General features: G+C 38.9%; 2 protein-coding genes across 5 annotated transcripts in view; one reads left to right on the forward strand and one right to left on the reverse strand.

Annotated features, from left to right (window-relative positions):
• The window catches only part of LOC137248905 (ceramide synthase), a 209594-nt gene that overhangs the window by 43224 nt on the left and 139087 nt on the right, over positions 1–27283 (forward strand). The window lies entirely within an intron of this gene.
• On the reverse strand, positions 43–5320 carry LOC137247542 (uro-adherence factor A-like). Its single transcript, XM_067778528.1, has one exon. It carries the CDS (start codon positions 5318–5320, stop codon positions 323–325), a length of 4998 nt encoding a protein of 1665 aa, XP_067634629.1. The 3' UTR covers positions 43–322.

Below are 27283 nucleotides of genomic sequence, written 5' to 3' on the forward strand. Positions count from 1 at the left end.
CTCTTTGTCGTTTTGCCTTTGTATTTATGTTTAAAAAAAAAATATTTTTTATTGTGAATTTTCAAACGCATAATTACAAATATGTGAACTTTTTTAGAATATGCTAGACGTTATTACTGTTATGTAGGTAAGAACAAGTTTTTTGACTACTTCATACGCACAAATTTTGCCATCCTGTTCCCATTTATACATCCTGAATAGTCTTGTTTTAAACTTCACACATAACAATAACAAGCGTTTAGCATATACTGAAAGGAAAATATTTTAAACTTTTTACACGCTCAATTGTTTTTCACTCCTCCAAACCTCCAGACTAATAATTTTAAAAAGGCGCAAATATACCGCCGCCATTACGTTTCAAATTTAATTGTTTGCGCTCTTCGTTCCACACACTTGTCGGATAGTTAATGGCGCGTTCCAAACTCTCACCAGTGAGTGTTGTGCGTTGCCAATGTCTAGTGCGTTCAGTTTCCTGCTCTTCGACTTCGAGCGCTTGCCTCACTGTTCCCTCTCTCCATAATTTCCGTTTTCTTTCCAATTCCAGCTCATATTCATCGCTCTTACTATCCATATAGTCTAGAGATATGCATTCCACTTCTGAATCTGAGCTTTGTGCAGGATATGAAAAGCGGAAACGGGCTACGCGACTCCTCTTACTGCTCGTCGGCAACATTGTTGCGCTATTTTGAAGCTCTACATAATCTATGCTGTGGCTTGAATACATTGCTGGTGCTTCTGAGTAGTGCTCATCACTGGTTTTTCCGGCACTAGCTTTATGCGAAGCTGATATAAGATTGGTCTCTAGTTTGCTTGACTCACTTGATCGTTTTGCATATATCTGTGATCCATTTGCGGTGTTAATATTGTTAACCATATTTGAATGTGTTCTCTGTTTCCCAGTGTTGCTAAACTTTTCTTTAGGTTTAGTGCTGGTCTGTGCGATGCTAGCGTTTGAGTTTGGGACCGATAATGACAGCTGCTTCGCTCTAATGCCGCTAACTCTGTCACATTTTTCATTTGCAAGCTCTGTAATGCAAGGTGCTTCCGTACTCACGTCTGCTTGTACTTTCTTATGTTTCCTATTAAGCTCACGTTTTTTATCAAGACTTAAAGTACTTATAGAAACCCCTGTGCCTTGTGCAGGCCATAGACGCATGATATTATGATTTGTATCGCTTGTCTGATTTATAAAAGGCCGTGTATTAGCGCGCGTTTCAGCGCTCTCGCTTTGCGTCAGCGTGCGTTCTTTTGATTCGTTTGAGTGTGTGCCCCCAAGGCAGCGCGTGGGCAGTGGTATTAAAGATTTCTTCGATTTTCGTTTTGAAATACTTACTTTAGCTGGCAAAGCCTCTTTGACAGGTTTTGTGTGTCCAGCGCGACTTCGGTTGTGATTGACATTGTCAGCAATTAATAGAAACGATGGCGCGCTACTCGATAACTTAAGCATTTTGTTTTTGTAATACTGCAGCGGTTCAAGTTCGCCATCTTGCGTTTTTATGGATTTGTTGCCAGTCACGCGTATCGCTTGTGACATAACCATTGTGGGTTTTATTTTACCATTACGTCCCCTTTTCAAACTTAGCACTTTACTCTGATCCATTGAAAATGTGTTTATACAATCCTCAGGCACCGTGGATTCTAAATTTTTGGTGTGGAACAGTTTTCCATTCGGACTTGAGAGTTTGGTAAGTAGCGTTCTTAGAGAATGCTGTGGCATTAATTCATTCAGTGCTAATTCGGTGCATAGTGTGGCTCTTTGCTTGTTACGCGAGATAGAACTTGCACTTTGTGCAGAATCAGCTAAACTTGTATAACGCTGTGGGGCTTTAATTGCTTGCGGATAAGCGATTAGGGTACAACTAGCTTGTGCTTCCTTGCTGGCTTTTATGTCTATAATTAACTTTTTTATCGATTTGTGCTCGCTGTTTCGGCGTAAAGATTCGTAATCGTCGCTGCTTTCATTATTGTTGGAACAACGATTCCGCCTAGCTAGTATACGCTCATCAATATCTTGTGATGAGTCGCTGATCTCAGGCCAGCCAAGTGTTTGCTTACATGCACAATTTGGTTTACGAGTTTCTTTCACTTCTTTAGACGGTTTTCCATAATTCGTTGACCTTTTTCTACTAAAATTGTGGGGTTTTGGTGCAGGGATTTTGGTTGGAATTTTCGTGGCATTAGTTTTGTTAAGACGTGCTTTCCTGTTTTCACTTCTTCCAGAGTTTTGACTAGGGGGCATATTCGGCGTCCTTACACCTTGTGTCAACCTTATTTGCCTCTCATTTAGCTTAGATAACTTACAAGTGCAATCACCAGCATGTACACTTTCTCTTGTTTGCAAACTCATCTCTGAGCTATCGCTGTAATGTGGCCTTTGTGCACTTTTTAAACTACGTTGTGCATTCTCGCTTTCCTTATGCCGCTCAAAAGGGCAATTGCTGACGCGAGCGCTGCTCTTATCTTCACATACGCGCATCCCAGTGTTGGCAGTGACTTCTATCTCTAGCACTTTCTGTGCTCTCCCTGATTTTACATTTGCTGCACCTATCTCATTTTTGCTATCGTTGCAAGTGCAGCAGCCATCGCGCGCACTCATCTTGTCGCTTTCTTTTTCACGTACTCTTGAGCTGATGCTGTACTCGTTGTTATTTACACTGCAACCGCAATCGTCTGCTCTTGCATCGCTGCGTCTACATCTTTCCGGACTGCCTTTCTCTTGTTTACTGATCGCTCTCATATTTCTGTTTACATCAAGTGGCTTGTAATCCATTGTGGCACTTCTTTGTGGTATTTTTTCATATTTGTTGCTTCCTATTTCAATGTCTCTTTGCCCTCGCTGTAAGATTTTGTGCATTGGGGGTCGCTTCGTTATTTTATGCGGTTTACTTTCACTCCTGCACAAACACTCCATCCAGCTTTCGTTACTTGCTGCACTTTCAGAATCGTAAAAATGTTCGGCCAAACTTTCGCCACTTGAATTTGCACAGTTTGCGCTGTATGAGCTTGCAACCTGGCTAGCTGCATCAGCTAGCTCAGCTGTACACATTGATCGTATATGATTTCTAATCAGGCCCTTCATAATCTCTGCAGCCATTTCCTTTGCTTTTTCATTGATATCACACTTGCATTTATTGGAATTATTCTGCATTGGTCGCGGATGCTGCGGCCTCAGCAGATCCTCCATGAATTCCGTTTCATCTGCACACATGCACGAGTTGCTTTTGACACTTGTATAAGAGCAAACTTCTTGTATTTTTTCAGAAACTCTTTTCTTACGTATTATTGCTTTTATGATTTCTGATTCCGACTCTGTTATTTTGGAATTGCAATCGCTCTTGCAACACATTTTGCTCTCCGGCTGCGCGCGAGCATTGCTCTTCGCTTCACTTGCACAAGTGCAGTGATTGCTGTGTACACTTGTTAAAGAGCATGCCTCTTGCATTTCTTCATAAGCTCTTTTCTTACGAATGAGTGCATTTATGAGTTCTGATTCCGACTCGGTAACTTTGCGGTTGCAATCGCTGTTGCAACACATTGCGCCTTCTCTGCCTATCTTAGGTGCGCGAGCATTGCTTTTCACCTCATCTGCACAATTGCAGCTATTGCTTTTAATACTTTTTAAAGAGCAAGCTTTCTGTATTTTTTCGTAAGCTCTCTTCTCACATAGGAATGCCTTTATGACATTAGATTCTAAATCAATACCTTTGCATATACAATCGCTTTGGCAACATGTTGCGCCTTGCTCACTCGCATTGCTTTTCGCATCTTCATCCTCTTCGAATTTGATTATGATCATATCGTCTTGCACTATCGGCGCGCCGTTCTGTCCAGCCACGCCGCATTTGTATACTTTGCACTTCCTTGTTTCTTTATTGAATTGCGCAATTTTACTCATAGCATGTTGATCAGCATTCGCTAAACTCTCGCTTTTTCGTTGTATTTCGTTCTCTAATTTGCAGCTGCACTGCGCTTGAGGCGCTGTTTCCAGCACCTTTTGTCCGCAGTCGCAACGTTCATCCGTTTGTGTACCAGCTGTGTCCCTCGCCATTCGACAAATCGCCACAATGCGACTGCAACAATTTTTAATTTGTTTGCCTGATGTTTTTCTATTATTGTGGTCCATTTCGTCGTCGCTTTCGCTGCCGCTGGGTGTGTAATGTTTGTTTCGTTTACTTCTTTTACGACTTGATCTACTACTACGTTCCGCATAATCGTTTGTCGATTCGTCACTGTCGCCATCGCTTGCATATGAGTGTTTGTTGTGATACGATTTTCCTTTCTTTGTATGCGTACGGTGTTTCCTTTTGTGGCGCCGCTTCCGTAGACATTCGCATATGTAATCGCTGTTACAACTACTACTCGCATCCTCTTTTTTGCTGCTCTCTTCATATCGATCTATAATTTGCCTTTCAATCGAACGTTTTCTGCTTTTTCTTCCTGATTCATCTTGTTTACTAGCGTATGCTTTATCCAAACTTTCTCTTTTCTCTATTGCGTTTTGACTGGTTCTGCCTTCTTGCCTGTTCGATTCGCTCTGCCTGGCTTCAGTACTGTATCTTCTGTCATATGAAGTTACCTCCAATCGATTTTCTGTTATTGGAAATATGATTTGATCAACAGCTTTTGCTCTCATTTGTGTTCTAGTTATATTACCTGGAGGGAAATACGTATCCGCATACGACAAGGCTACACCGTCAGCTTGTTCACCCGTTTCGCTTGTCTGCGCTTCTGTTACTTTCTCAAGCAAATTGCTTGGTTGAGCTCCTGTTTGTCTTGCACCAGATAACACGTGCCTTTCGGTGGCACTGAAATACGAACCAGTTTTAAGTTTGGCGTTTTCAATCAAATCGGAGCCCGTGTCCATAAAAGAAGTGGGCTTGAGCTTAAGGTTGCTAGCGCTGGTATCAGCTATTTTATGCGCATTGAGTTCGCTGGCATCCAGATTTTCAACAACAATATTCACTTCAGTTGGCCGTGATGTAATATAAGTCATACCGACGATATTCTCATTTGTCGTGCTACTATCTATCGGCCGCATTAGTGGAGCTCGCGAAAGCACAAATTCTTGTGGTTCACTTTGAAAAGGGTTCTCATATTGTAGCGACTGTATAGGTGGCAAGGCAGAACGTAATGTTTGTTGTTCATATGTTTGGGTTCCATTAAATTGCACTGAAAGTGGTGGTGTACGTGTAAACACCTGCGTATAATTTGTATGGTTATTTGGCGCCTGTGCTCTAAATTGTGTTGCTACCTTAGCTGGTGCAAATTGGACGGGCTGTATATTTGGAGCCATATTTGCTGCTACATATTTGCAAACCATTTCTAAAGGTGCATGAGAGTAGCGCTGCGCCTGAGTGTGGTGCTGTAGTGTTTGTGTTGTTGCACTTCCGGTTACATCTTGTGCGCTTGAAGTTGGCGCGTATTCAGTTTTTGATTTTGTTAAATAATTTTGAAATACATATTTCTGTTGCTTATTGTTGTTGCCGTTGTTCATAGTCTCAGCTGTTGCTGCACAGCTTATGGCACCTTGCTCTACACACTGTTGTGGCATCGTTGCGTTATGACCCTCTCGATTATTTTCAAGTCGAGCTTCTGCAGTGTAACTCTTGGACAATATCTGACCTGTTGAATTCAGGCTCCTTCCAGCATGATCTGTTGTGGTGAAAAACTTTAGTTTATATAGAATAAAATGTGCTTCAAATACAGAGTGAGCACAATTTATAGGTGGACAAATTGATATTTTAAGAAAACAATACTAAGACATTGAGATTTACATCTCTTAGCACCTCAACTTAAATACTTTCCACCTAAGCTGTGTTTTTTTTTTACATGTATATACATATGCACTTAAACTTTATATGGACTGCTAAGTGTGTAACATATGAAATCGCTGCTTAAAAGTTAGTACTGCTAAATTTTAGCATGCATTATACTCAGTTGCAACTGATCTCTACACTATTCTTCATTTCTATAACCGAAAAGTGTGTGTGCACTATTCATCGCAGCTGATTCAGCTATAGGTTATACACTATAACCGGCCGAGGTGTATGTCTCCGCTATTCAGTAGACCCTGTTTTGTAGCGAGTTGTTTACCACTGCCGCGAGCATTCCAGAATTGCCGCTAGATGGGCCTCCTAAACATTGAGTGATGACAAGCGTTTTCTTATACGCAAATGTAGATGTATATACATGTAAAAAAACAAAACACGGCTAATATAAAAATAAATCCTAATTTAAAATCAATCACCGTGTGCTGCGTTTTTGCAAACCGAAGACTTACTAAGCTGAGCGCCAGGATGTTGTATTCCAGGTGCATCAGTTACTGGGAATTGCATCGTTCTTCTTGGTGCCGTTACACTCTGATTGATGGTGTTATCAAAGTTTCGCGCCATCATTTGTGAGCTATTGCCGTTTACCATTGCCATTGAGCTTCTCGTATTGACGAGTTGCTTAAACAAATTATTTACAAATGTCAACATTTCACTCGCAGACCTAGACGTCGTCCTATTATTGGAGTTCGGCTCAGATGTATACTTCTGTACACGTACTAAGCGTTCAGGCGACAATCCATCATCTGAAATATTGCGCTTGCATTTTGCTGGTTCTGAATTGCATACAATATCATCATATGATCTATATCTTGACCCAATTTTACAATGACCAGTGATTTTCGTGTGGCCGCTGTTGTTTGTTGTGGTATCTGAAGTTTCAGTAACGGTAGAAGTTTCTTTTTCACTATCACCACTGCTAACTGCGAGGCGTCTTCGCTTTGCATCCGCGTATCTTTGTTTAGTTAGGTCGCAATACTTTTCATTGGCATAGCTTTTTTTGGTTTTTTTCTTGCTTTGTATTTTAGCGTAGTCATCAACATATACTGTACGAGAAGAATTTTCATTATAATATCTTCTATTTTTTTGATAATCGCGTTGTTTTATTTGTTCGCTGTGATTTTGCGTGCGTTCGTCTATATCGGATTCGGCGCTCGCATCACTTTGAGATGCATGTCTTTTTCTTCTTTGCCAAATTACACCGTCATCAGCATTCGAAGTGTTTGTTATGTTGTTTGTTGCGCGCGTGTGTTTGCCGTTAACAGTTGCCGCGTGTGGTCGGCGCACCATTGTTCACTTTTATAATTTTACGTCTGAAATAGGCAATTTTATTTTTACTTTTTCATTTTAAAAAAAATTTCTGACTTTGCTCTGTGAGTTTTTTTTTGAAGCTTTCACACAAAATCTTTCACAGCTCAAATAAAGTGTGGGCGTTCGTTGGAGGGGTAATAATGTAGTTTTTTGAGTGTCTCAGTAAACAAATTTTCGTAGAATTAACAAATTGGCTTATCCTTTTTTACGCGCATCAAAATATATTCATAGCTTTCATTTTGATTTTGTAGGCAGCCTAATTGTGGTGCTGCTACCGCGCGCACACAACCCGTTGGTGCGCCATCGCAACCATAATTACCTTGATTATAGTCAACAACCGCAATGTTGGGTATAAACCGACAGTTATCTGCTGAAACATTTTGTAGCCCATTTTTTGTTACAATCTGATAGTTTTCATTCATGGGCTTTTTCGTCAGCGGTACTTTTAAAAACTGTGTTTCATCACCGCGTGTTTTTACTATTTTTTCTTTCGGCTGTCGTACCAAAATCGTTGGCATTGTAAGATATGTAGATTTGGAGCTATTTGAATCGTTCGAATATCCTAGCCTCTCGGGTGTGGTGCTTTCACCCGAAGTAGTTCGTGGCGAATTTGGTTGATTAAATGAACGCACATCTTCCTTTCCCCTGACCGATGTATTTTGTGGCGCATTTTGTGGCACATATTGTTGATCTTGTGCTCTCATATCCAAAGTCGTTGGCATTGAGAGATATGTAGCTTTGGAGCTATTTGAATCATTCGAATATCTTAGCCTCTCGGGTGTGGTACTTGCACCCGAAGTAGTTCGTGGCGAATTTGGTTGATTAAATGAACGCACATCTTCATTTTCCCTGACCAATGTAATTTGTGGCGCATTTTGTGGCACATATTGATGATCTTCTGCTCTCATATCCTGACTACCACTTAAGGTAGTTTGTGGTAACGTGCTATCCGGCACATACACTAGAGTTGGGCGCAGTGTATTGTATTCTGTAGGATAAGACCTGTCTTTATTTATCGAAACTCGTTGTGGTTCTGTTTGCTGTTGATAATATTGTTGCTGATTCATATCGCCATTATATATTTCTTGATTAGGTATGGTCGTACGATATTGCTGTGGATTTGCAACATTATCATACACTAGCTCATTTCTAATTGATTCTCTCGCTACTTCAAATTGTTTACCAAGTACACGTGTTTCTACTGGTTGACTGAAACCAGATGCTGTCCGCTCATCGTCTAACTTACTAGGATAGAAAAAATCCGGTTGTTTTAGTCTTGGTGGTTGCCCATATTGATGAGGTGTAACTCCAACATAGTGTCCACCCGGTTGTCCAACATAGTTTCCATTTCCCTGCGTTAGATCATTATTATAATATTGTTGATAGCTTGTCTGTAGCGTTGTACCATTTTGTTGTTGATAGCCATTCTCATTTGTGGGTTCAACCGCAATTTCCAATTTGGCGCCACCAACATTACTCAAAGTGCATAATTTCTTCAAAACATTTTGTAAGCATTTAAGCATTTGTTCTTGATCTTCAGTTTCACAAATTGTTTGTTCCTCCATATTGATTTCGTTTTGCACGTAGGGACGTATATCGGCTGAGTAACGGGAATTCCGTGTGGTACTCACGTTTGTTACATTTGGTGAACGTCTACAACTACAAACTTGTACATTGCGGTCGTATTTTTCAACATTACGCTTTTCGTAAATTTGTGATATTCCACTATCATCTTCATCATCTGTGTAATGATGTCGTTTGCGTGGTGAACTTTTGCGTTTTTTGTTTTTTCTACAATTGCACCATGTGCGTGTTGATGTATGCTCCTCGGCGGATAAGTCGCTTTCACGGCTATGACGTTTATGCCATTTTTTATATTTTCTACCTTTATCGTTATCTCGTTGGTTATTATCGGGTAGAGAGTCCCTGAAGTCAGCGGTCTGTTCTACACGATTCCTTACATATCTGAGAAATCCTTCGTCTATATTCGTATTGTCGGCTGGTGGTAAAACAATCTTGTTTCGACTATCTAATTTATAAATAACGGTTTCCATTTTAATATCATCATAACATGGTTGCCCGCCACCCTTGTGACGCTTCTTCTTGCACTCCGCATCTGATTGGAGCAGCCTTTTGTTGCGTGAGTCCAACGAGGATTTTCCTTCCATTTTTCACATATGTAATTTTGCGTTTGAATGCATATATTTCTATATTTTGTGTGTTCTTTTACTCACTACACTTCGTTACTTCAAGTACCGAGGTGAATCTTTACAAGGTGATATCATTGCGAATTCAACCCGATTCAGTACCAGGTGGTCTTATCACATCACCTGATGGCTTCTTCTTGATAATTTCCAAGCAACGCCTTAGCTCACCAAGATTTCTGTTAATCGAAAGCAATGCTAATTTTTGACTTGGCATTCTTCTGCACGGCGAATTGGGTTGAATTCGCCTTGATATCAACCCCAAAGGAAATTTGTGTCGATTTTGTTTTACTGACATTCTGCTGTACCAAAGTTTACTGAAAAAGAAGCGATCAACCAAGGCGAATCCATATCAGGTGGTGGCAAAGCGAATCCAAACAATTCGCCGTGATGAAGATGTCAAGTCAAAAGAAAATTTTATTTGATTTCTATTAACTGACATGTTGTAATACAAGGCGTTGTATGTAAAAAATAATCAAGAAGAGGTTGGGATAACAACACCTGGTACTGAATTCGCCTTGCGACCAACTGATGGCAATACGAATCTTCACAATGTGATAGCGAACGGAATTCAACCCAATTCACCGTGCGGCAGGATGTCAAATCAGAAGAAAACTAATATTGATTTCATTTAACTCACTCCTTGCTGTACCAAATTTTTTCACGAGCATCGCAAGAACAAGCAATCAGCTTATGGGATAACATCGTCTGGTACTGAATTCGCCTTGAGACGGATATAATTACGTCTTCGAGATAGAGAATAGAAATCAAGGTAAACATATGTATACAAAGAGAATTGGTAAAGATACTAATGAAGAAAGAAATTAATGGATGGGTACCGAAAGAGATAGTGACCGCGAAAGAAAAAGCTGTATGGAGATCGGAATGTTGATAGTATGAGTAGTAGTTATAGAACAGAGCTAGACATAAGCTGGAGACATTGGTGCTTTATCGGTAACCGTATCGGCAACCTTATAACAGCTGATTCGACCAACCTTATGAGAATCAATGCAATCGATTATTGGTCCCGCTAAGGTCGTAACCGTATCGTAGCCAACCAATTGGGTTTTGGTTTACCGTCGTAACGATAAACAGCTGATTACGTTAGGGATACGGATACAGCGATACGACATACGGCACCAATGACTCCCGCTATACGGATAGAGATATCGATTAAAATAAACAAGAAGATTATGAGAAAAAATGGTAGTTATAGAGTTAGAGGTGAGCGAGAGAGATAAAGGTTGAGATAGAGGTAAAGTTATAGATATACAAACTGAGATAGATTTGAAGCTATGGTAAGAGGTAGAGAAAGAAGTACTAGTAGATATATATGAAGCACTCTGCTCTCACAAATAGAAAGAGTATAGAGGGCTTTCGAAACGACAACCGAGATAGGTTGATGAATGTGTTCGCGCTGCGGTTGTTGCAGCAGTTTAACTTTTTATAACAGCTCATCACGTTCTTCGGCAAAGTTGGAGCAGCTGTGGCAATGTCATGCAATCAGTAGCAAATCAAACGCAACATAAAAATTTTCACTGCGCTATTGCAGGACATTATCAGCAACATTCCATCAATTGGGTAGCACTTTAGCAATAGTGCTGTTATTTGGCCCCTCGAACACACCCGACGTTACACTCGGCAGTCGATAGATTTAGTGCTCGAGGAATACTGGCTAAGAATATTAGACAGCTGTGCGAGGATACAATTAGCAAATGTGATTTCGGAGCAATGATAAGAGCAAAGAAATTTAGTTAATCATTACGGACTTTATTATTTCTTGATATTTACATTCACTTACTTATTTTCACGGGTCCAACTGACAAATTCAACAAAAAAAACTACATCCTACATGTGACTATGCACGATTCAGTCGCTTATAAAATATAGTTTAATGCTAAATTTGACAATCCAATCCATGACCATAAAAATAATTTTTTTCTGGAGCTTTATCAGGATCTTTATAGCATTTCTTCTTTGCTATGCTGCTCAATGTAGCGTTATATTTCATCTGCCTGTATGGCGACATGGAAACACCTCGTCTTCCTGCTTGCCCAAGCACATATTGTGGGTCATAAATTGATTTGATTTCTGAGTCGCTGGTGGCGTAACAAAGGGTAAAGGGTGGCGGGCCAATAAGCGCGGACTCTCTTGTAACAGATCTATCAATAAGCCTTCTTGGTTTTTTTTTACGTTGCGTGTTATCACTCGTTTCCATTTGCTTCATTTCTTTGTAAGTATTTTTGTTATCTTCTTTTATTGACTTGGGTCTAGTTTGCTTCCCATGCTGCTTATCACTGTTCTGTCCTCTTTCACTTGCTTTCTTTGTGGTTAATTCGTTATCCTTTTCTGCACTTTTGACCTTGTTTGAGTGTCGTATGACCCCTTGACATTGGTATTTTTGTGTCCCTATATTTTCTAGTTCGTTGTAGAGCATCTCACAGTACGAAATGTTTGGTGGTTCATCGTTTTCACTATTTCTTACTTTCAGTCTCTCTTGCACTCTTTTTCTTGGCGTTTCTGATCTGCTCCTTTCGCCACTTACACCACTCTGCCTTAAATACCTATTGTTGTCATCACTTTCTTCAGAGGACTTGCAACATGCGCATAACCACGTTTCCGATGTTTTTTCAATTCGCTTTATGGTACTCTTTTCTAGTTCAGATACACGAACTTTTGGTCGCTCCTTAGCTGGCACCAAAGCTTTACGATCCTCCTCAGCTTTATGTTCGGTTTTATCTTCCTTCTGAAACGTTTCCTTCTTATTCAAATTTTTGCGTCTGCTTGGGGAGCGGGGCTCTCTTACGACATTGTTAACGTTTTTCCCTGAATCTAACTTCTTCTGGAGAATTTCCTCCTTGTCCAAACTCGCGCGTCCTTTTGGAAGGGGGACTCTTCTTTTATAATCTCTCGGCTCTTCCTTTAAATCCAATTCCTTTCGCATATCCTTTTTAACACTTTTGCAGCATGATGAAATTTGGCATGACTTCCTTTCAACACTCTTCTGTATTTCGGCGTCGGAGCGCCTCTTTTCAGAATATCTGAGATTCTTTGAATTATCCTCTTTACCACCCATGCAAAATTGTATTGGGATCGCACAAAATGAAGACTTTTTTGATATTATTTTCCCGACATTCGTCAGCCTTTTATTACTCGAGTTTCCCCTTTCAGCATATGTGGGTGTTTTCACTCCAACAACTAACGTTGGTTTTGTCTCCCGAACGTAATGTTTAGATGTACGCGGTGTCCTTTCGGAGGTTTTAATTTCCTTTTGTCTTAGTTCCGTTGTTTTTCTTTCAGCATTCCTCAATGTTTCTGACTCGTGCTTCACGCAAATCGGACAACAAGACGTTGGCTTTTTCGGTGCATCGCCATCCAAGTGCTTAGGATTTTTCGTTTCGAGCGGTTTTGCTTTCGATTCAAGTTCATTTGGAACTGTTTTTTTCTTGCAACTCGAAAAGCATTCCAACATTTTGACTGGTTTCTTTTCAGAATATCCTATCGATTTGGTATTGGAATGCTCCTTTTCGAACTTTCCTTTCCCAAAACTTGGACAGCATGACGTGTTTTGGGATTGTGTCCTCCTCAGCTCATACTCCTTGACATCGTCGAGCTTCTTTTCAAAACGCTTTGGTTCTTTTAAGGTATTCTTAATAACAATCGGGCAACATGTTGAACTCGTACAACATGTCCTTGCTTTGGAAGGTATATCTGGTTCCTTGGGCTCGGAGGATTTCTTCGCAGAACTCACCTTACCAATCGGGCAACATACTGGTTTAGCTGGACAATATGATGTGTTGAAGGGTTTATGTTGCAACTCAAGTTGTTTCACTGCGGAGGATCTCGTTTGATTATCCTTAGGTTCCTTCGTCTTAGCAATCGGGCAGCAAACTGTTAAAGCAGGCCAACATGTCGTTGATTTGCGCTCATGTTCTTTGGCGTCAGAGACTTTCTTCTCAGAAACTTTAGGTTTCTTCGAAGATTCTTTCTCCTTACCAATCGGACAACATACGTTTACAGATGGGCAAGATGTCTGTGTTTTGGAGGGCTTCAATCCAGGCTCCTTGGAGTCTGGGGATTTTTTTTCAAAGCTCTTGGGTTCTCTCCTTCTAGAAATCGGACAACAAGTCATTATATTCGGTTGTTTGTCTTCTAACTCGGCTTTTTGTGTTCTAACTCTGGCTTCGGGGGATCTCTTGAGATCCTTTGTCTCACCAATTGAACAGCATGTCGTTCTTTTTGAGTGTTTTTGTTCCAACTCTGGTTCTTTGACGGCGGAGGATCTCTTTTCAGAATCCTGGGACTCTTTTGTCTTACCGATCGGGCAACATAGTGGTACAGCTGGGAAACATGCCGCTGTTTTGGAGGGTTTCTCTCTCACCTCAGTTTCTTTGACGTCGGAGGATATAGTTTCAGAATCCTTGGACTTCTTCGCGCTAGAAATCGGAAAAAATGTTGGCATTTTTGACTCTTTCTGTCCTAACTCAGGTTCTTTGATGTCGGTGGACTTCGTTTTAGGATGGTTACAGTCCTTCGTTCCACCAATCCGACAACATGCTGTTAAAGCGGAACAACATGTCTGTGTTTTGGACGGTTTCCCTTTCAATTCAAGTTCTTTGGCTTCGGAGGGTCTCATTTCAGAATCCTTGAGATCCTTGGTCTTACCAATTGAACAGCACGCCGTTCTTTTTGACTGTTTTTGTTCCAACTCTGGTTCTTTGATGGCGGTGGATCTCTCTTCAGAATCAAGGGGCTCATTTGTCTTACCGATCGGACAACATAGTGGTACAGCTGGGAAGCGTGCTGCTGTTTTGGAGGGTTTCTCTCTCACCTCAGATTCTTCGACGTCGGAGGATATCTTTTCAGGATCTTTGGACTTCTTCGTTCTAGAAATCGGACAACATGTTGACCGTTTTGACTGTTTCTGTTCCAACTCAGGTTCTTTGATATCGGTGGACTTCGTTTTAGGATGGCTAGAGTCCTTCGTTCCACCAATCCGACAACATGGTGTTATAGCGGGACAACATGTCTGTGTTCTGGAGGGTTTCTGTTTAAATTCAAGTTCTTTGGCTTCGGAGGATCTCATTTCAGAATCCTTTAGATCCCTCGTCTTACCAATTGAACAGCACATCGTTCTTTTTGACTGTTTTTGTTCCAACACTGGTTCTTTGATGGCGGTGGATCTCTCTTCAGAATCACGGGGCTCCCTTGTCTTACCAGTCGGACAACATAGTGGTACAGCTGGGAAGCATGCTGCTGTTTTGGAGGGTTTCTCTCTCACCTCAGATTCTTTGACGTCGGAGGATATATTTTCAGAATCCTTGGACTTCTTCGTCCTGGAAATCGGACAACATGTTGACCTTTTTGACTGTTTCTGCTCTAACTCAGGTTCTTTGATATCGTAGGATATCTTTTCAGAATCTTTGGACTTCTTCGTTCTAGAAATCGGACAACATGTAGACCTTTTTGACTGTTTCTGTTCTAACTCAGGTTCTTTGATATCGGTGGACTTCGTTTTAGGATGGTTAGAGTCCTTCGTTCCACCAATCCGACAACATGCTGTTATAGCGGGACAACATGTCTGTGTTTTGGAGGTTTTCTGTTTCAATTCAAGTTCTTTGGCTTCGGAGGGTCTCATTTCAGAATCCTTGAGATCCGTGGTCTTACCAACTGAACAGGACCCCGTTCTTTTTAACTGTTTTTGTTCCAACTCTGGTTCTTTGATGGCGGTGGATCTCTCTTCAGAATCATGGGGCTCATTTGTCTTACCGATCGGACAACATAGTAGTACAGCTGGGAAGCGTGCTGCTGTTTTGGACGGTTTCTCTCTCACCTCAGATTCTTTAACGTCGGGGGATATCTTTTCAGAATCCTTGGAGTTCTTCGTCCTAGAAAACGGACAGCAGGTTGACCTTTTTGACTGTTTCTGCTCTAAGTCAGGTTCTTTGATATCGTAGGATATCTTTTCAGAATCCTTGGACTTCTTCGTTCTAGAGATCGGACAACATGTTGACCTTTTTGACTGTTTCTGTTCTAATTCAGGTTCTTTGATATCGGTGGTCTTCGTTTTAGGATGGTTAGAGTCCTTCGTTCCACCAATCCGGCAACATGCTGTTAAAGCGGGACAACATGTCTGTATTTTGGAGGGTTTCTGTTTCAATTCGAGTTCTTTGGCTTCGCAGGATCTCATTTCAGAATCCTTTAGATCCCTCGTCTTACCAATTGAACAGCATGTCGTTCTTTTTGACTGTTTTTGTTCCAACTCTGGTTCTTTGACGGCGGAGGATCTCTTTTCAGAATCCTGGGACTCTTTTGTCTTACCGATCGGGCAACATAGTGGTACAGCTGGGAAACATTCCGCTGTTTTGGAGGATTTCTCTCTCACCTCAGTTTCTTTGACGCCGGAGGATATCTTTTCAGAATCCTTGGACTTCTTCGTCCTAGAAATCGGACAAAATGTTGGCCTTTTTGAGTGTTTCTGTCCTAACTCAGATTCTTTGATATCGGTGGACTTCGTTTTAGGATGGTTAGAGCCCTTCGTTCCACCAATCCAACAACATGCTGTTAAAGAGGTACAACATGTCTGTGATTTGGATGGTTTCTGTTTCAATTCAAGTTCTTTGGCTTCGGAGGGTCTCATTTTAGAATCTTTGAGGTCCTTCGTCTTACCAATTGAACAGCACGTCGTTCTTTTTGACAGTTTTTGTTCCAACTCTGGTTCTTCGATGGCGGTGGATCTCTCTTCAGAATCATGGGTCTTACCGATCGGGAAGCATGCTGCTGTTTTGGAGGGTTTCTCTCTGGCCTCGGATTCTTTGACGTCGGAGGATATCTTTTCAGAATCCTTGGGCTCATTCGTCTTAGAGAGGGTACAACATGTAAATCGTTTCAACTGTTTCTGTTCTAACTCAGGTTCTTTGATTTCTTTGATATCGGTGGACTTCGTTTTAGGATGGTTAGAGTCCTTCGTTCCACGAATCCGACAACATGCTATTAAAGCGGGACAACATATCTGTGTTTTGGAGGATTTCTGTTTCAATTCAAGTTCTTTGGCTTCGGAGGGTCTCATTTCAGAATCCTTGATATCCTTCGTCTTACCAATTGAACAGCACGTCGTTCTTTTTAATTTTTTTTGTTCCAACTCTGGCTCTTTGGTTGCGGAGGATTTCTTTCCAGAATCCTGGGACTTATTCGCCCTGAAAATCGGACAATATGTTAACCTTTTTGACTGTTTCTGCTCTAACTCAGTCTCTTTGATATCGGTGGACTTCGTTTTAGGACGGCTACAGTCCTTCGTTCTACCAATCCAACAACATACTGTTATAGCGGGACAACATGCCTGTGCTTTGGAGGGTTTTTGTTTAAATTCAATTTCTTGGGCTACGGAGGGTCTCATTTCAGAATCCTTGAGATCCTTCGTCTTACCAATCGAACAGCACGTCGTTCTTTTTGACTGTTTTTGTTCCAACTGTGGTTCTTTGATGGCGGAGGACCTCTTTTCAGAATCCTTGGGCTCCTTTGTCTTACCGATCAGACAACATAGTGATACAGCTGGGAAGCATGCTGCTGTTTTGGAGGGTTTCTCTCTCACCTCAGATTCTTTGACGTCGGAGGATATATTTTCAGAATCCTTGGACTTCTTCGTCCTGGAAATGGGACAACATGTTGACCTTTTTGACTGTTTCTGCTCTAAGTCAGGTTCTTTGATATCGTAGGATATCTTTTCAGAATCCTTGGACTTCTTCGTTCTAGAGATCGGACAACATGTTGACCTTTTTGACTGTTTCTGTTCTAATTCAGGTTCTTTGATATCGGTGGTCTTCGTTTTAGGATGGTTAGAGTCCTTCGTTCCACCAATCCGGCAACATGCTGTTAAAGCGGGACAACATGTCTGTATTTTGGAGGGTTTCTGTTTCAATTCGAGTTCTTTGGCTTCGGAGGGTCTCATTTCAGAATCCTTGAGATCCTTCGTCTTACCAATTGAACAGCACGTCGTTCTTTTTGACTGTTTTTGTTCCAACTCTTGTTCTTTGATGGCGGTGGATCTCTCTTCAGAATCATGGGGCTCATTTGCCTTACCGATCGGACAACATAGTGGTACAGCTGGGAAGCATGCTGCTGTTTTGGAGGGTTTCTCTCTCACCTCAGATTCTTTGACTTCGGAGGATATATTTTCAGAATCCTTTGACTTCTTCGTCCTGGAAATGGGACAACTTGTTGACCTTTTTGACTGTTTCTGCTCTAACTCATGTTCTTTGATATCGGTGGATTTCGTTTTAGCATGGTTAGAGTCCTTCGTTCCACAACATGCTGTTAACGCGGGACAACATGTCTGTGTTTTGGAGGGTTTCTGTTTCAATTCAAGTTCTTTGGCTTCGGAGGGTCTGATTTCAGAATCCTTGAGATCCTTCGTCTTACCAATTGAACAGCACGTTGTTCTTTTGGACTGTTTTTGTTCCAACTCTGGTTCTTTGATGGCGGAGGATCTCTTTTCAGAATCCTGGGGCTGCTTTGTCTTACCGATCGGACAACATAGTGGTACAGCTGTGAAACATGCTGCTGTTTTGGACGGTTTCTCTCTCACCTCAGATGATTTGACGTCGGGGGATATCTTTTCAGAATCCTTGGACTTCTTCGTCCTAGAAATCGGACAACATTTTGACCTTTTTGACTGTTTCTGTCCTAACTCAGGTTCTTTGATGTCGGTGGACTTCGTTTTAGGAAGGTTAGAGTCCTTCGTTCCACCAATCCGACAACATGCTGTTAAAGAGGCACAACATGTCTGTGTTTTGGAGGGTTTCTGTTTCAATTTAAGTTCTTTGGCTTCGGAGGGTCCCATTTTGTAATCTCTGAGATCCTTCGTCTTACCAATTGAACAGCACGTCGTTCTTTTTGACAGTTTTTGTTCCAACTCTGGTTCTTTGATGGCGGTGGATCTCTCTTCAGAATCATGGGTCTTACCGATCGGACAACATAGTGGTACAGCTGGGAAGCATGCTAGTGTTTTGGAGGGTTTCTCTCTGGCCTCGGATTCTTTTACGTCGGAGGATATCTTTTCAGAATCCTTGGGCTCATTCGTCCTAGAAAGGGGACAACATGTTAATCGTTTTAACTGTTTCTGTTCTAACTCAGGTTCTTTGATATTGGTGGACTGCGTTTTAGGATGGTTAGAGTCCTTCGTTCCACGAATCGGACAACATGCTATTAAAGCGGGATAACATGTCTGTGTTTTGGAGGATTTCTGTTTCAATTCAAGTTCTTTGGCTTCGGATGGTCTCATTTCAGAATCCTTAAGATCCTTCGTCTTACCAATTGAACAGCACGTCGTTCTTTTTGATTGTTTTTGTTCCAACTCTGGCTCTTTGATGGCGGAGGATTTCTTTTCAGAATCCTGGGACTCCTTTGTCTTACCGATCGGACAACATAGTGCTCTAGCTGGGAAACATACTGCTGTTTTGGAGGGTTTTGCTCTCACCTCAGATTCATTGACGTCGGTGGATATCTTTTCAGAATCCTTGGATTCCTTCGTCCTAGAAATCGGACAACATGTTGACCTTATTGACCGTTTCTGTTCTACCTCAGGTTCTTTAACGTGGGAGGAGTGCTTTTTTGAGTCATTTGGGTTATTTTTTCCACCAATACGATAGCGTAATGGTATACCAGGGCAGCATGTCTGTGTCTTTGAGGGTTTCTCTTTAAGTTTAAGCTCTATGGCTTCGAAGGATCCCTTGGCTTTGTTGAAGTCGGAGGATGGCTTTGCCTCCTTCGTCTTACTGACTCCTCCTTCGTCTTGTGACGGTTTTGATTGCCTCTGCTGATCCTCTGCGATAACGGGTGTATTTTCAAAATAATCCATATTGGCCATAAGGCTATCGCGACTTTGGGATTTTGTGATACCGCTAGCAGTATAGTCTAGCTTCTTCAAACTATTGTTTTTTCTTATGCGATAGCATGTTAATGAAACTTTGGATTGTTTCGTTTGCCCAGCATCTGTAATTTCAGTCGTGGAAGACCTTCTGGCTTCTATTTTTGAAAACGGGCAACAAGATGCTGTTTGTTTCTTTTTAGTAAACAATGCATATGAAGAGTTACTTAGTGTTTCATTTGGATTATTATCCAATTCTTGGCGCATTGAGTTCTTTTTATCATCGAAGTTGTTGGACTTCCTTCTTTTACCAATCATACAGCAAGATAATGAACTTTTAGAAGATTTTCGTTGACCGCATTTCGACTTTATTGTCGTTTTATTCGTTTCGTTTTGAGTGGGTTCCTCATCTATGAATTCCTGGGCCTCGGTATCTGTGAGGTATTCCTTAGAAGTAAACTGTTTCAAGTATACTTCCTTCTTGATATTCGGACAGCATAACCTTGACGTTTTGGACTTTTCTATTTCGAAGTCTGCTTTATGTAGATCTCTTCCTTGGTATTCAGTATCTTGGCGTAGATTTTCTGATTGTTGCGTTTTCTTTGCCTTGCCCTTTTTACCATAGCGACAGCATGCCATTGACGTTTTCGTTGGCCTCTGGACGAAACTCTCGCGGTTGCAATTGCATGACGCAAGTAATGGCTTCGTTTGTATACTTTTGTCACTTTTCTTGGGAGTTTTGAAATCCTTTTCGTTTTCATTTTCTATCAAATTAACAAAAAGTATTAAGTATATCTATTTTTCTAGTTACTATTATATTTCGATCATTTGTCTTACCGTCGTCTACATAAAACAAATGTGATATCATTGATGTTTGATTAGGTACATTTACCATCTCCTCAGGCAAATATTCTCTATGATGATAAACTTGTTGCCCTGAATCTGATCCCATTAGATGTTCGATCTTTCCGTTTTTGATTTTTTCGCCAGGATTATGTTTCAGCTTTTGTAGTCTACAAGTATCGTTACAGCACGGTCTATAGCTGGTTTGAGATTTGGCATGTGTGCACCTTTTAAATTGCATCTTCAGACGTCTAAGGCAAGCATAGCCTGTTGTTTTCTTTGTATGCAAATATTTTAACCGCAGTCCTTTGAGACTTGTGTATGCCGGTTTGTGAGATATATGTACGAAGCTGTAAGATAGTCTTTTTCCAGATTTCAGCGTTGGAGACACATTTCTATAGTATTGCTGCTTATAACATCCACATCTTTGTGGATCATATTTAGATATTTTTGTTGCAGGCTCGCATGTCGAATAGGTATGCCTCTGCTTCAGTATTGTATAATCACTTTCAGCACATCTGCAGGCATTGCATCTGTACGTATGACAAAGATATTGGCTATCTATTGAGCCATTTGATGCATTCTCAATTGATGATGAAGGTATTTTTCTTTTAGACCGACAACAATCGGTATCTGCTTTAGCTGCTAGCGATTCCGCTGAATTTGTCTCATTCTTATTTATTTCCCTTGTATAAGTTGCTTTTAGCTTTTTAAGTAAATCAAGTTCTTCATTTGTTAAGAGGCATTGTGCTGGTAGCTTAGATTTTATATTAGACATTGAGGATGTAGCAGGTGGTTTTTGCGCAGGTCTGTAAGCTTCAGGATCATCATAGGATGGTGAGCGCCCACCACAACAACCGATGCCCGTTTCTTTCATTTTATGCTTGTTTTTACTTGTTCTATTTTTACTTTGACGTTTCAAACTTTCTTCTGGAAATTCGCAGCGTGGTTTAGCATTTCTGTTACTTCTCGCTGTGTCCTTGTGTGACTTATGTGTCGTAGCCTTTTTGCCTTTGTCTCTATTTGTTGAATCATCACTAGAGCTACTGGAACATCTTTCCCACGGCTGTTGTTTGTTTTGTTTGCCTATTTTGCTTTCTTGGTTCTTGGGACATGTGGTGTAGATCGATTTGAGCTCTTTATACCGTTTTGCTTCTTCGCGCGTTTGAAATTTGTAATTTTGATATGTCAGGCGACTTTGAGTTTCTATCTGCTTATCATAACTTTTGTTCGCCGCTGTCGGCTTAACACATTTGCTCTTAGGCTGGATTTCGCTGAGCTTTTTATATTTGGAACTGCTACAGCATATACTTTGTGAAACTTTAGAATCATCCACATCATCTATTGCCGTATTGATTTGTGTGTTAACCTTTGCGAACTTCTGCAGCTCTTGTTGTAAACTTTCAACTTCATGCAGCAGCTGACATTCACAATCGCACAAATCTATTTGCGATTCGCGCATTTCCATCGCATGCGGGTTAAGCCAAATTGCACGCACCTCCTTCCTCTCACGAGCATCATTGCGTGTAAGATACGATTTTGGCAGAGATTTGCGTCTTTCACCTGCTGTAGGCATTTTGTGTGCCCACAATCGTAAGGAAATATTCCAGCCCTGTCTCACATTGCTCCAGCTTAGTAATTGTTTGGTGAATTTCAATAATTTGCATCTATTTTTTGCCAAAACATAGAGAATTTTGAATGAATTTTGAAACATGAAAACAAAAAATGTTGAGTTTTATTTTGAGCTGTCTGTTCTTGTAACGTTACTTTCCAGTGCGAAGACATAAAGCTTTCGAGTATAGAATATTGGTATTGAGTGCTTAAAGTATCGATACGCTATGGATGATATTGTAATAAATGATAAAAAAGTACGGAACAACGTTCTTTCAGAGTTCAAAATTGAATTCAATTTTTATTCATGAACCGCTTTCTTTTATACAAAATATTTCTAAATTACTAATACATATTTACACTAATACTTACAAACTAGGTGTACATGAATTCATAATAAACAAATGCTAGTCAGCGTATTCTACTAACCCATATATACATAATGTATGGGGTCCTACAGTCAATACGACTAATAGGCACATATGTTGGTCAGTGTCACTAACCGACATATGTGTCGGGTTGACAAATGTTGTTTACATTTCTCATGCTGAGTTGAAGTGATTATTTGGGTCAGTAGAATATGACTACTTATGTGGTCTAAAAGTGTGTGTATATTTTGTATTACAAAATTATTTTGTTGTACAAAAATTATTTACAAAAAAAAATCTCAAGATCATCAACTTGAATCAAAAAATTAACAATTTAAAATTAAATTTAATACGGTGAACCCAAAAAAAAACCAAATCGTTTAATAAAAAAAATATAACAAAAAAAGGACAAAATGCACTCAAATTATAAAAAAAAAAAAAATCGATTTATTTTTGATCTCTGTTCTCTCCGTTTCGTCGATGCTGCACATACACTTACTCACAAAAGTATTTTGCATCCGATTTTTTGCAAATTTCAGCAAGTTTTTCTGGGGGAAATTTCAAAATTTTGATGAAAATTCTTCCTGAATTTTCAGTAAAACCTTGAACTTTAACCTATATTTCCTCTATTATATATTAACATTTTTTTCATAAAAAAATTGCGAAAATAATTTAACTTAAGGAAAACTTCCTGAAATTTGCAAAAAATCGGGTGCAAAATACTTTTGTGAGTAAGTGTATATCCTCCAAAAATCCTTCGGTGCCGGGACAGGAGCGTATTTGCGTGGAGTCCGGCACCGTACTTATGCTTCCTCTTCTGCTTCTTAAATAATATCTAGCCGTTACGGTTTTGTGTGTGTGTGTTTAGGTCTTTGAGCCTGGCTTGTTCTGTACCTATTCCTATTCAGGGAGATAAAAATGATTTAGGGACCACGACAAAGAACTCATGGGTTCATGTACGTGCACTTATTTATTATTTTATTTAAATATTATTTTATCTGTTAATTTATGTTTCCATTTATTTAACTTCAATTTTATTTTCAGTTTATTTAAATTTTTTTATGTATTTTTACCTTTTTTTTCTTAAAGTCTCATTTTATTTAAATTTAATTTAATTTTAATTTTATTTTAATTTTGATTTACTTTTGTTTTAATTTTAATTTAATTTTATTTTAATTTAATTTTAGGGAAGTTTTATCTGTATTTTAATTTAATTTTAGGAAAAATTTATATTTTAGTTTTATCTTAGGAAAATTTATGTTTATTTTTATTCAAGATATATATTCATAGTCTTATTTTATTTTATAATTTTTTGTATATCGTTATTTTATTTTAATCTAATTTAATTTATTCACATGCACAAGGGTTCAGGCAAAGGGGCTTCACTGGACTCACCTAATCCTTTCCTGGGCAGGGTATTCGATGCTGGTTCTTTGTCGTGGACCGGTGTATGCAGGTCCGTTAGCACGGCTAACAAAAAAATGAAGACTTAAAAAACTTTTTGGCACTTGAAAATAAACTTTCGCAGGCACTCCCATAACTGTTCAAGTCGCTTTTAACATTGAAAGAAGCCGTTTGGTAATCGATCCCCATAACCCATAAGCGGAAAGTTTCCCGTTTTTCCTTTTTCACTCAAAGACGAAGGACGCAATACACACAATCTCACATTGGCGGGATACGGTATCTACAAATTTACACGAACTGTCTCCACATATACTAACAGATACATATTCGTACATCTATATACATGTGTTTGCTTTCTACCAGTTAATAACATGTATACATATGTCTGTTGGCGTCAGCACACAGATACTTACGTAGATGTTCGAATATGATTAACCCTGCATTAACCAACAGCCTGCCGCTACAAGTTTCTACTTATTTTTTATTCACACAAGCCACTAATGTATACGTAACGCCCACAAGACGGTCTAGATTTTGATAAAACTAATTAGTGTAGCTTTTGTACTTGTCAGTGTTTATTCATTAAAAATACAAACATTATATCACATAGCCTTTCTCAATTCAATAGCACAATTAATCTATGCAAATGCATAAACAAATCACATGGAAATTTTATTTTGAAAACAGCCAAATCATTTGATTTGTGCCCATTTCCTGAATCTAGAAGTATCTACTTATGTTTTATTCACACAAGCCACTAATGTATACGTAACGCCCACAAGACGGTCTAGATTTTGATAAAACTAATTAGTGTAGCTTTTGTACTTCTCAGTGTTTATTCATTAAAAATACAAACATTATATCACATAGCCTTCCTCAATTTAATAGCACAATTAAGCTGTGCAAATACATAAACAAATCACATGGACATTTTATTTTGAAAACAGCCAAATCATTTGATTTGTGCCCATTTCCTGAATCTAGAAGTATCTACTTATTTTTTATTCACACAAGCCACTAATGTATACGTAACGCCCACAAGACGGTCTAGATTTTGATAAAACTAATTAGTGTAGCTTTTGTACTTTTCAGTGTTTATTCATTAAAAATACAAACATTATATCACATAGCCTTTCTCAATTCAATAGCACAATTAATCTATGCAAATGCATAAACAAATCACATGGAAATTTTATTTTGAAAACAGCCAAATCATTTGATTTGTGCCCATTTCCTGAATCTAGAAGTATCTACTTATGTTTTATTCACACAAGCCACTAATGTATACGTAACGCCCACAAGACGGTCTAGATTTTGATAAAACTAATTAGTGTAGCTTTTGTACTTCTCAGTGTTTATTCATTAAAAATACAAACATTATATCACATAGCCTTCCTCAATTTAATAGCACAATTAAGCTGTGCAAATACATAAACAAATCACATGGACATTTTATTTTGAAAACAGCCAAATCATTTGATTTGTGCCCATTTCCTGAATCTAGAAGTATCTACTTATTTTTTATTCACACAAGCCACTAATGTATACGTAACGCCCACAAGACGGTCTAGATTTTGATAAAACTAATTAGTGTAGCTTTTGTACTTTTCAGTGTTTATTCATTAAAAATACAAACATTATATCACATAGCCTTTCTCAATTCAATAGCACAATTAATCTATGCAAATGCATAAACAAATCACATGGAAATTTTATTTTGAAAACAGCCAAATCATTTGATTTGTGCCCATTTCCTGAATCTAGAAGTATCTACTTATGTTTTATTCACACAAGCCACTAATGTATACGTAACGCCCACAAGACGGTCTAGATTTTGATAAAACTAATTAGTGTAGCTTTTGTACTTCTCAGTGTTTATTCATTAAAAATACAAACATTATATCACATAGCCTTTCTCAATTCAATAGCACAATTAATCTATGCAAATGCATAAACAAATCACATGGAAATTTTATTTTGAAAACAGCCAAATCATTTGAGTTGTGCCCATTTCCTGAATCTAGAAGTATCTACTTATGTTTTATTCACACAAGCCACTAATGTATACGTAACGCCCACAAGACGGTCTAGATTTTGATAAAACTAATTAGTGTAGCTTTTGTACTTCTCAGTGTTTATTCATTAAAAATACAAACATTATATCACATAGCCTTTCTCAATTCAATAGCACAATTAATCTATGCAAATGCATAAACAAATCACATGGAAATTTTATTTTGAAAACAGCCAAATCATTTGATTTGTGCCCATTTCCTGAATCTAGAAGTATCTACTTATGTTTTATTCACACAAGCCACTAATGTATACGTAACGCCCACAAGACGGTCTAGATTTTGATAAAACTAATTAGTGTAGCTTTTGTACTTTTCAGTGTTTATTCATTAAAAATACAAACATTATATCACATAGCCTTTCTCAATTCAATAGCACAATTAATCTATGCAAATGCATAAACAAATCACATGGAAATTTTATTTTGAAAACAGCCAAATCATTTGATTTGTGCCCATTTCCTGAATCTAGAAGTATCTACTTATGTTTTATTCACACAAGCCACTAATGTATACGTAACGCCCACAAGACGGTCTAGATTTTGATAAAACTAATTAGTGTAGCTTTTGTACTTCTCAGTGTTTATTCATTAAAAATACAAACATTATATCACATAGCCTTCCTCAATTTAATAGCACAATTAAGCTGTGCAAATACATAAACAAATCACATGGACATTTTATTTTGAAAACAGCCAAATCATTTGATTTGTGCCCATTTCCTGAATCTAGAAGTATCTACTTATTTTTTATTCACACAAGCCACTAATGTATACGTAACGCCCACAAGACGGTCTAGATTTTGATAAAACTAATTAGTGTAGCTTTTGTACTTTTCAGTGTTTATTCATTAAAAATACAAACATTATATCACATAGCCTTTCTCAATTCAATAGCACAATTAAGCTGTGCAAATACATAAACAAATCACATGGAAATTTTATTTTGAAAACAGCCAAATCATTTGATTTGTGCTCATTTCCTGAATCTAGAAGTTTCTACTTATTTTTTATTCACACAAGCCACTAATGTATAAATAACGCCCACAAGACGGTCTAGATTTTGATAAAACCAAAGAGGATAGATATACAAGAGGGCGCACTGTAGAGTTGGGAACAGTTTGTGAAACCCATCGCGGTTCTGAAAGATCTCGATTGGGTTTGCGCAGTCCGTTTTGCTATCTGCCTTCGTATCCACCACCTTGAAATAGGTGAATTCGAAGAAATGTCAAAAAAAGGCAGCGAACAAAAACAAATTAAGCGCGATGTTTAGCAAATATTGTGATAATAGAAACTGAATTGTATCGAAATTAATTTCGTAATTATTAAGACATACCATTGGAAATAGAAAACACTAAAATTTTCAAGCACATGTGTAGGAAAACGAAAACAGAAACCAAATTGTAAGCAAGATGGCAAATGAAAAATTAAATATGGCTGGTGTGTCAAAATATGAAATAGCAAGTGCATATGATTTGTAGATTTTCTTGTATTGTAATTTAAATGTGCACAAATATATGTATAAGCATATGAAAATTAGTTAAATAAATATTCCATAACAAAATCGTGTGTTTTTATTTGTTTATCTAATGTACAAAAAGCAATATGTTGAAGAATATTTGTGTAAATAAATATATACAAAAGTCATCCATTCTTTGCTCGGCGGAACCATACAGGTGATGGCTGGAAATCGGCTGATCAGTGCCTTTTTCTTTTGATTTGATGCTTCAACTGTCGGCGGAGTACGACTTTGACATTAGTCTGTCGAAATACAGAAA

Source organism: Eurosta solidaginis, chromosome 4 (assembly GCF_040869045.1).
Source record: "Eurosta solidaginis isolate ZX-2024a chromosome 4, ASM4086904v1, whole genome shotgun sequence".
NCBI classification, from domain to species: Eukaryota; Metazoa; Arthropoda; class Insecta; order Diptera; family Tephritidae; genus Eurosta; species Eurosta solidaginis.

Coding starts and splice junctions, on each gene's coding strand:
- LOC137247542 (XM_067778528.1), bottom strand. CDS start 5,320: ATGGTTTGCAAATATGTAGCAGCAAATATGGCTCCAAATATACAGCCC.